General features: G+C 54.1%; 1 protein-coding gene and 1 pseudogene across 2 annotated transcripts in view; both read right to left on the bottom strand.

Moving 5' to 3' along the window:
• Nucleotides 1–10,982, bottom strand: part of LOC306646602 (14-3-3 protein sigma-like) — a 229,410-nt pseudogene that overhangs the window by 126,699 nt on the left and 91,729 nt on the right. The window lies entirely within an intron of this gene.
• Nucleotides 1,599–7,726, bottom strand: TRNP1 (TMF1 regulated nuclear protein 1). The gene is made up of 2 exons (XM_079138951.1): nucleotides 6,767–7,726; nucleotides 1,599–2,325 (listed from the first exon to the last, which is right to left on the bottom strand). The coding sequence occupies exon 1, from the start codon at nucleotides 7,625–7,627 to the stop codon at nucleotides 6,935–6,937; it is 693 nt and encodes a 230-aa protein (XP_078995077.1). The 5' UTR covers nucleotides 7,628–7,726; the 3' UTR covers nucleotides 1,599–2,325; nucleotides 6,767–6,934.

Raw genomic sequence — 10,982 nt, 5'->3', positions numbered from 1 at the left:
AGGGAACCCGGGTGCACGCGTGCCTGCGCAGGCGCGTCTAGAGGAGGGCATGTGTGCCTGAGGGTGTCTAGCTGGCCCCAGGCAGCAGGTGTGCTCACTGGTGCCCATGTGCCTGCATGCACAGGCTTAGGGAGCCAGGGTGTGTGAGACAGGAGTCCACAGGAACAGCTGCCACCTGGCCTGCACTTTACTCCAGGCCAGGCACCAGGCCAGGCACTAGACTTGGACCTTCCCGATCATTCTCATTCATCCTTGTAACAACTTCACAAGAGAAGAGCCAGTATTTCTACTTTACAGATGAGAAAACTGAGGTCAATGAGGTCTGTCTGACTCCTGTCCCTACACTGTGATTTCATGCGGATGATCATGACTGTGTCTCCTGTACATATATGTGACAGTGTGTTTGACATTACTGTGACACTTGTCATTTTCTTAAGTATGACTGACATAGTGGTGTGCCAAGATGTACATTTTCTTGATGTGCATGTGACACCAACCATGGCTTGCGGTGACTGTCCTGGACCCACAGTGGCAACAGCATGCCTGTGGGTGTGTTTGGGAGTGGTGCAGCGTTTCCGGGTTTGAGAAAAACACTGACTCACTGGCTGAATTATTTCTCTGTGGACAATTCCTACAGCCACCTAAGATGTCAGGACAGGTGGGAGTCAGGAACTGGGAGTCAAAGCCAGTGAGGAGTTGAGGGAGGAAGGCCTGTCCCCCCGCCTTCCAACCTCTCTGGAGCAACGACCCACCCAGGCTTTCCAGAGGGAAGAAACAGTGCTTTGGTTTGGGGGAGGCTGATAAGTTGGCCCCTCCAGATCCACCCTCCACCCTCTCAGGCCTATGCCCTGGGAGGCTGCCATCTACCAAGGCATCAATGGCTCCCTTGTTGCCTGGCTTCCTGCTGCTTGACAGTGAGAGGCCCTGAGGAGACAGGAAGGAGGAAAAGCTTATTCTTCCGCTCCCTCCCCGCCAGGCTGTCATGTTGCTGCAGCAGCCCTCTTCCACAGTTGCCGCCCCTGCCCCTTCGGGCCCAGGCGCCTGAAGTCTTCCCGCTGTGGAGTTCCAAGAGATACACCACCTCTGGCTACTTTCTTTTCCTTCCCTGTTTATTTCCTATGCTGAGGATCGAACTCAGGGCCTCGTGCGTGCTAGGCAAGAACTCTACTATGGAGCTACAGTTAGTTTATTTGTTAGTTTCTTAACTAATAAGCCCAGCCCCCACTGGTGGAAAAAGTCCCTTGTTAAAACTTCCAAGTTCATGCCTTGTCTCTTCCAGGGACCCTGCCAGACAAGCAGGTCTATTCAGTCACTAACAACCCCCACAGGCTGTCACGCTGCCATGTTTTTACAAATGGGCATGACCTCCCCGCCATCACAATCTCACGCATTCCTGTCCCCGAGTTTCCACATCTGATCTTTGAGGAGACTTCGTGGGGAGGGTCAACCGTGAGCCAGGTCAAGAGAGGTATCAGACTCTGCCAAACTAAACAGAAGCTGCTCAAGGAACTGTCAACTAAAAGAGTAGTGACAGACACACACAAAGGAAAGGCAGCAAGGACACTTGCAAAGTGGACCTCAAAACCACATGCCTTGGCCTCAGATTACTGAAATTTATTCTTCCTGAATGTATCTGTCAGGGGACTGATTCCATATACACTTGCTTCGCAGAAGTTAACAAGTTCTGGGTTGTGTGTGAATATATGTGCCCCTTTCTTTAGTAGGATACTTGAATAAATGTATTTTCTTGTATTTAAAACATTGCTTTGGGAGTTTCATGTTGCCACTACCTCTTCCAGAGAAGGGGTGTGTCCCTTGGAGGCAGCAGTTGATTGTCTTAAGGGGCCCCAGGCACACCCTCATATGGGGAGAACAAGGACAGTGGGCAAGGAAACAGGCATTTCTCAGACCAGTGTTTTCCCTCAAACAGGCCTCCTAGTGCCATCAGACTCAGAAGCAACTGACATCTTCCAGATGGGGACTCCAGCTGTGCTGTGATGGCTCTACCTTTAAAAGAAGTCCATTTCATTGTCACATTGAAAATGTTTGCTACACTCTCAAATAGTCGGATTGCATCTCAGGGCCCTGTGGTAACATCTTCAATCACACAGTAAGCAGAGTCAAATGTGGTGCATGTAGAGAAATTCATATTCTGGACAATTCCCCAGAACCCAGCCCCTTGCCATGGTGAAGCAACAGCTCCAGACAGAGGGGCGTCGAGGTCAGGTATGGCCAATTTTCAAAGTCGTCCGGAAGGTGTCCAGGGAAGGAGCAGAATCCAGGAGTCCAGATCCACAGAGTGGAGCTCTAAGGAGCTAGGAGGAGCTGGAAAGAATAATTCCAAGAGTTTTAATCACCTCTTTCCCACAGCCACCCAACCCCACCCCAACACTTCAGCATCTACCTCCTGCACCAGCTTCCCACAATGGCCCCTCTTAAGGAGGGGTTCCTGGGGGAGCAGAGGTTCCCTTGGGCCTTTGTCCTTGGCTGGGATCCCCACTGGTCTGAGCAGCTAGAATGGAATGTTCCTGGGATGAAAAGCCTGCCCCTCCTCCACCTCTCCCCTTATGGAGTTCCCCAGGGCCCAGTGGAGGGGAGGGACGTTCCAGGGATTCCTGACATGGAGCTGCCCCGCAGACTAGAGGCTGTCCTGGCGACCTCTTCTGGCCTAGGCAGAGTGGCTCCATCCTTCACAGACCTCCACTATGTGCTAGGCACTTAGTGGGACTTCTCATTTAATATTCAGAAGTTAGCTCCTCCCTAGGCACCCCGGCCCAGTCAAAAACACAAGAAACTGACTCAGAAAAGAAAAGTCATTGCCCAAGATTCCCCAGCTGAGAAGTTTCAGGCCAGGACTGAATCTCAGGTCATTTTGTTTCACCGGGGCCCTTTCTGCCCACCGTGGAACATATCATCCTTGTCACCTGCAAGGGAAGAGCACAGTGAAACCCCTGGCAACGGAGGCCTCATTAGCATGGTGAATGAAGCACCACACAGCCTAATGTTTAAGCATTCATTTTTAGGTTCTATGTCTTTGGCTAAGTCATCTGCCCTTCCTGACCCTGGGCATCCTCACCTGTGGAAATGGGGGTAGCCTTTACTTTGCAGAGTGGTTGGGAGAAAAAAGAAAGAGATAATGGGTGTGAATGCTTAGCACAGTGCCTGTCATGGAGGAGGTGGTTAATTTACTATTCCAGACCCAAGGGTTCCCCACCCCCATCACTCCTGGCCAGGGTGTGGTCAGGGAATAATGAGAGAAGAAATAGGTTGGGAATCTCCGAGCTTTCCCAAATACTTCCTCCCTGGCAAGCCATAAAGCTGGGAGTCTCTCCTTCAGCTCTCAGATGCAGGGGTACCTGAGTTGTTCTCAACGGATCTGGCTGTAGGCACAGGCAAAGGAATCGTCCAGGTCACTGCTCACTGCAGGATTGGCCATGACCTGTCAGTTCAGCCTAATCTTTAGGCCACCTCTGTAGCTAGGTGGTGGCAGGACAGGAGTTCTGATCAGTTATCATTGTAACAAAATCTGTGAATAGGGCCAGGGGTGGTGGTGGCACACCACCCTGAATCCAGGGACTCAGGGATTGAGGCAAGAAGGATCCCAAGTTCAAGGTCAGTCTGTGAAATTAAGTGACCCTGTCTCAAAAAAAAAAAAAAAAAAAAAAAAAAAAGGATCCCTGGCTGGGGTTTCAGCTCAGTGGTGGAGCACTTGCCTTGCATGTGTGAGGCACTAGGTTCCATCCTCAGCAACCATAAAAAAATAAATAAAGTTAAAAAAAAAATGACTGGGTGCAACTCAGTGGTGGAGAGAGTGCCTCTAGATTCAGTCCCTAAGTACCCCAAAAATAAACAAAAAAACATAAATATGTGAATAGCGAAATGATTCCGAACTTTCTCAGACAGGTAACCTCTTTCCAGGACCTTCTTCCGGAAGCGCTGGACCACCTTTGCGCCTCTCCCCACCCCCCTTATAAAGGTCACAAGTTGAGTTTCCAGCCGCGGCCCCCCACGAAGCCATCACTGGAAATACACCCCGCCTCGGGCCGCGCGGACCGCCACCACTCGCTGATTCTGCACATCCTTATAGCTCAAAGTCAAGGAAACCCGGGCACCACAGGGAAGGGGACGGTGGGTGACCGCACCACTGGAGACCGAACCCGTTGCAGGCCACGCCCCCACGCCTCTAGAAGTAGCCCCACACTGCCCTCTAGTGGCAGCACCACATAAAACTGGGATCAGCCAAGAGAGGGAGGAGGCTCACCCTGGGGAGCGAGCGGCAGGTTCCATACTAGAACCCTGAACTGGTTGGTCTCCAAGCCCCAGGCTCCAACCTGAAGAAGGGCTCCTGTTTCCCTTCAGTCCTCAGGAGCCTAGATTCACAGGTAGACATCAGTGTCCTCAACGTCCAGGTTTCACAAGATTCCTGTACTCAGTCCAGTGGCCACTGAGAAAGTGTTCAGGAAGTCACCGGAGGAAGGGAATGGTCTGTCTCAGTGGAGGTCTAGAAAATAGCCTTCCAACACAAACTTGCAGACCCCAAGGGTCCTCTGGCATAGTGACAGCCAGGGAAGGTTTGCGGGGCAGAAGGCTGGAAAACAAGCTCTCAAAAGCAAAGACCTTCCAATTCAGGTCTCATTCTGAAACCCCTGGACTGACATCAATATTTGCTGATTGAGGGAAAAATGGAGGGGGGGGGGCGTGGGGGGCAGTGTCTACAGTGAGCCCTGGGAGGGAGGGAGGCATGGGTGGGAGGTGACTTTTATTAGTTGGTTGAGGAGTAGTGGACAGAACACTAACCAGGAGCTCAGGTTCCCAGCACTGAGCTCTTTGTGCCCTGGCCTAGGCCCTTGATGGTGAGCAGTGGGGCATCTGGAAGTGGAGGGAAGGGATAGAGAAATCTGTGACATCAGGCCCAATCACCACATACCACCCCCCACCTCTTTCTCCAGCAAGTGTCATCTCTAATTCTCTACCAATCTACCTACCTCACCCTCAAATCGGGATAAAGCTGATTACCAATAAATCCCAGAGAAATGCAAAACTGATGGCACAAAGCACTTTATGCCATTAGCTAAAAGCTCCTCTGGACCAACTGCCCCCTCTCTGGCAACCCAGAAACCAAACGGTCCTGGCTGCAGCCCAGCGCTGCTGCCTGAGCTCCCTCACTGTGTCACCTCCAGAAAGTCCTGTGCTCTCTAGCCTCTGGACCCCAAATGACCAGAGTGGCTTTGGAAGGTCCTGTTTCTCTGGGGAGACCAGAAGATGCCAAGGTTCCTCATTATTCCCCTGGTCCCCAAACTTTCTCAAGAGCTCTGAAACAGAGCTCTCCCCCAGCTAAGCAGGGGTTCAAGAAGACTGGGTTGTTAGCTGGGAAACCAGTCAAAAATTTGGTACCCAGGAAAAGGAAGAGCTGATGGGGAAAGGTCAGATGAGGGCCCCTGTCTATCACAATGGGCCTAACCTTTCACCACTCACAGTCAGATTCCTGAGACTGACATTATCATCACTTTCCTTCACTACAGTCTCAACCCCTCACACAAAAAAGAACAGTTATAGTCAGAGAGAAGGACACTGACCCAAAGTTGGGGCAGAGTTATTTTTGGTCACACTGTAGATGGTCCCTGAGGCCAGCTCTCCCTAGCCCCAGTATAGGATACTTTGAGAAACACACAGAGGACTGGGTCCTTGTTCTGTCCCTCCCTGTTAAGTGACCTTGAGAAAACCCCTCTCCATTCTGTAAAATGAGGACTTTAAATTAGCTTCTGGTTCCATGCGCAGAAGCAGTGTGAGGCTCTAGGTGTGATTTAAAAGAGCAGAATATCTTCTCGTGACTTACAGTGGAAGAAGACAGACAGTTCTTTGCCCTTAATTTCTGTACAGCCCTTCTGGGAGGTGGTGATACCCACCCGACAGACTAACAAGTGAAGCTGCAATTATCTGTGAGCAGAGAAGCAAGGCCCAGGCCACCACAGTTGAGTGGGGGTGGGGGACAGAGGAATGAGGGAACTGAAGGGCATCTGCACAGGAAGCAGCAGATCGTATTTCCAGTCTGGCCCTTTAAGGCCCCACCTTTCTGGAGGCTGATGCCATACCTGCCCCCTTGGGGCTGTTAAAGGATGTCACACCTGGCTCCATCACTGGCAGAGTCATCTTAGAGATGGGTATGGGGGTGGGGTGCTAGGTGAGTAGGTGCCAAACACCCCATCTTAATTATCTGAAGCTGCATGAAGCATGAAAACAGCTCTGTCTCCAAGAAGCAGAGGGTCTAAGTTAAAGTATGATGGAGCGAATCCTCAAATTCTCTGGCATTCTGTCTCCCGGAATGGTAGAGGGGCTCAGAGAACTCAGGCAGCTCTATGCCAGCCCCCACCCCATCCTAGGAGCTCATTATTCTGTCCTAATGATATGGAGCTGAAGTGCCAGAAAACAGCAGCCTCAAGGGCAAGACTTCTTACAGCCCCAAGGGACCCAGAAAAGGCAAAGAAAGTGGAGGTGAGAGTGGGGTGTTGCACCAGTGCAGCGGGCAGCAGCTGACAAAAGTTTGCCACCAAATAAATCCCAACTGGGAGTTGAGCACCCTCCATTTGTCCAACTCTGTAAGAGGAACTTGGTGCTGCCCCTTGCCCCCTGGTGGTCTGCGAGAGGCGGCCACGGAAAATGGACAGCCTTATTAAGGGCCCAGCAGACGCCAGAAGCCCCAGGGACGGAAGGTCCCGGGCCCTGCAGCCCCACCGCCCCTCGAAACCACCAGCCACTAACACCGCACCTCAGCCTCCTTTACTGGGCCCCCGGCCCCCCGTCTGTCTCTTCCTGTCGTGGGTCAGTCTGTCCATCAGCGTAGGTGACACCATCCATCCTGCCGGCATCCGCAATCCGTCGTTTGGCACCGCGGTGATGGCCTGTTCCGGGTGGCCAGGGGTCCGGGCGCCTGAGCTCAGCGCTGGGGAGAAGCGGGGCCGCGGGGCGGGCTGCGGCGGAAGGGCGAGTCGGGCTCCGGGCCGTGACCGCGCCGCAGTCGCCCGGCGCCCCAGGGCACGCAGCTCCCCAGACCGAGGGCTGAGGCCAGCAGCGCGGGCGGGCGGCCGCGGCGGCCGCGACGCGGACCCTTCTTGAGGCGCGACCCGTGCGCCGCCAGGTAGAGCTCGGCCTGCGCCACGCCGCCGCTCAGGCGGCTCAGGCTCTCTGCGCGGTGCGCCAGGCGCAGCTCGGCGGCCAGGAAGACTCGGTGCAGCTGCAGCACGCGGCTCTCCAGCTCCGACACCAGGCGCCGGCGGCCCTCCACCTCCAGCAGCCGCCGCCGCGCTTCGGCCAGCTCCAGCGCGCGGCCCCCCGCCCCCGCCGCAGCTCCGGAGCCGCCGCCGGCGCCCCCTGCCGCCCCGGTGACCCCGGCGCCCCCACTAGCGCCCTGGCGCCAGCGCTGCAGCTCCTGACCCTCGGCCTGCGCAGCCGACGCCTGGGCGGCCTCCGGCAGCTGCCGGGACGAAGCTGGGGTCGGGGTCAAGGTCGGAGTTGGGGGCGGGGGCTGAGGGGACGACAGGGGCTCCCGGGGCGGCGGCGGGGGAGACCCCGGTTCTGCCGTCCCTTCCTGAGCCCCTGGGCCGCAGGCGCTGATGCGGCAGCCCGGCATCCCCCGCCCCCCGGCGGCCTGCGGCTGTGGGTCCGCGGAGAGGACAGACGCCCGGCACGCGAGGAGAGAGAGGCGGCCGCAGTGCCCACGCCCGCGCCGCGCCCGCAGCCCGAGCGTCTTATAGAACACGGGGCGGAGCGATGGGCAGCACAGCCAATCAGAGACGGGTGTACCCTGAACCCTCCCCACCAGCCACGAGCGTTCAGGACCTTACCCAAACCCTTCACGTCCCCTGTTCTTCCCCCAGCTCTGCGCTGTTAGGGCATTAGGTTCCCACCCAGTTCACCTCGCATTTTGGGTGGAAAGTGGGCCATAATCTTCCCTGGCCCGGCCCCTCAGTCAAAAACTCTGGAGGCTGGGGCTTAGAAGTCAAAAAGTTCAGTGTCCACCTGGGGAAGGGGCCCCAGCGTCACAGTGAGAGCACGGACTAATACCCAGGCAGCTTGACTTACACCTTCCCATACGTCCTGCTGTCCCTTGGCCAAATCAGCTCTATCTGATTTGGGCCACAGTCTCGTCCATTATCCTCCCATCTCATTGGGGGTAATGGAGAAGGCGAGTGGCATCCCCCCGGATGGGTATCTGGCTGGATTGGTCCCATGCCAGACGGGCCGTTTGCTTGTAAAACAAACACCATAATCCTGCCACTGAACACGCAGATCTTGGTGCGTGGGCCCCAAGGTGTGCAAAATTATTCTCCTGTCCCTCCCCCTGTCGCTCGTGTGCTCCTTCCAGCAGGTGTCCCCACACCTTTTACACGTAAGGGAGACTTAGATGATGCCTAGGTGCCTTGCCCGGGATCATATTGCCGGCTGGTGGCTGAATCTGGACAGAAATGCACCAACTTTAGTTATCCATGCCCTCTAAGGGCTCAGATACCTAGGTCCCCTCCCTGTCGCAGAGGGACCCTCCATATTTGGGATTCAGTCACTGGCAAATTGAAAACAGTGAGCCTGCGGTTCCCCTTACAAATACCGGCCTATTCACCTTGGCCTTCCCTCGGTTTCCGTCAGATGGGAGGTGTCTGTGGTGGGAGGAGGCTGGGTCTGGAGGGCCAGAAGCCCGCTCTGAAACCAGACGGGAAGGGTGGTAGCGGACCTGGGCTGGCAAGGACCTAGGAAGCATGTGGCCAGCGTGAGGAGGAGGCTGCAGACGGAGCTGCACTGACTGGAGGAGAAGGAGGAGACTCAGCCCGTCCCTGTGTTCTCCAAGGGCTTACAGGTGCCTTCCGCTGAGTGATGGGGACTCGTGGGCGAGACAGCTTGGCTCCAGGGAAGCAACTCGGCAGAGCCTCCGAGGAGAGGGAGGAGCCAGTGGGGGAGCTGGGTCCACTGAAGACGTGGGAGAGGACTCCAAGGGATCAAGTGAGGGGGAGGTGCTCAGGGACTGAGGAGTGGAGGTTCCTGAGGGGAAGGGCAGGGCTTGGGAATGACTCAGTGACCCGGAGAGCGTTCGTTGAGGGCAAGAAGAGCCCTTTGAGGGCAGGCTAGGGATCTGCAAAAGAGGCTGACATTGAGTGGGCGCAAAGGTGCCGAAGGAGTCTCACAGCGGGGGAAGGGAGGCTCAGGGCCATAAGTAATCTGGGAACCAGAGGGGCTCAATGCGGATGAGGGAGGCTCAGGGTTACCGGGTTGCCCCCAGCAAGGATGAAGCTCCTCCAAATGGTGACATCCCTTTGAAGAGTCTCCTTTGCATCATCAACCCTGTGTCTTTCTCAGCGCAGAAGCCCCCCCACACACCTCCATCAGGGAGGGGAGATTGATAGGTGTCTTGCCTGAATCAATCAGGTCACTGCTCTTAGGGGATAAATCAAGGGAAGTAAGATCAGAACTTTCCTCCACTCCTGCCGTTGACCAGATCTAGAGAACCAGTTAGATCTGGGTACAAAACCCTCACACACTGTCCTTCCAGGTACCCTTGGACACGAATGTCTTTGGGAGTAGAGGCTCAATATTTACTGGGGGCTGAGGGAATCTCAGTGGCAAAGTGTGTGCTTAGCATGCACAAGGTCCTGGGTTCAATCCCCAGCACCACATAAATAAATAAGTAGTTGCTGAATGAATGTTGTCTAGATTAGCAGCCTTTCTTCCTAATGAAAACCCAAAGTCCCCCAAAGTTGCCTCTCACCTCCCTATTATTGTCCAACAACCAATCCCAGTTCCTATTCTCTATGGCATTTCCCACAATATATGTATTTGTTTATGTTTAGTTTTGTGGGTTTTTTCTTGGTGGGGGGGACAGCATACCAGGGTTTAAACCTAGGGACGCTTAACCACTGAGCCACATCCCAGCCCTTTTTATTTTTGAGACAGGGTCTTGCTTTGTTGCTGAGGCTGGCTTTGAACTTGAGATCCTCCTACCTCAGTCTCCCGAGCTGCTGGGATTACAGGTGTGTGCCACCACACCTGGCTTATTATTTAGTTTTTAGTAGTCTCCCTGCTAGAACCCCCTGGCTCTCAATAGAGGGCATTCAATACACTTTTTTCCCCCAGTGCTAGGGATGAAACCCTGGGTCTGTGCATCCTAGGAAAGAGCTCTACCACTGAGCTGCACCTCCAATCCAATAAAAATGTGCTTGAATTTTGCAATAATGCAAGGGTAGAGCTTGCTGAGAATGGAGAAGTCCCTTTCTCCATCCATCCATTTATTCATTCTTTCACTCATTCGACAACTCGTTCATTACCTCCACTCTGGGCTACCTGCCGAGTGGCCCAGCACTGATTAGATGGGCCCTATCTCTGTGAGTCCAGCAGGCACACACAGGTGACTGCAGGTGGGTGAGGTTCCTGCTGGATGGGGGAAGCACAAAGCTGCGGGAACAGAGCAGCACTAAGGCCAGCTGGGTGGGGAGAGAACACAGAGGGCTTTCTCAGGATGTGGCGTTTAAACGGAGACCTGAAGGATAAATCAAAGAGTGATGTAGAGATGGTGGGGATCCAGAGATGGAGGGAGACTCAGGATGCACACAACATGTGCAAAGGACCAGGGTCATGAGAGAGGTCTGGCATCCGATGGTTTTCTTGCCATCTGCCTTAACTGACCTGAGCTCTTCACTCCTAGGTGTGGACAGAGGCCACAGCCAACCACCTACCTGTTAGTGCTGTCTACCTGGAAAGCACATTTAGAATGAGGGAGTGTATTTTTAAACTATGATGATTATTATATTGTTCTGATCTTTATAAAAGGTATCCACTCTTTACATGGAAAATATTAAAAATAAATAAATGAATAAATAAATGAAATCGAGAGAGGAAAGGGACCTGAAATAAGAGACTTGTGTTTGGATCAAATCAAGGACTTTTGTCCTTTCCTAGCTGTGCAACCCCAAGAAAGGCACTTTTCTTCCCTGAACTTC

The sequence above is a fragment of the Sciurus vulgaris genome (assembly GCF_902686455.1).
Source record: "Sciurus vulgaris genome assembly, chromosome: 1".
Classification (NCBI taxonomy): domain Eukaryota; kingdom Metazoa; phylum Chordata; class Mammalia; order Rodentia; family Sciuridae; genus Sciurus; species Sciurus vulgaris.
Note: the sequence above shows the minus strand (reverse complement) of the source record. Positions and strands in the feature narration are given on the sequence as shown.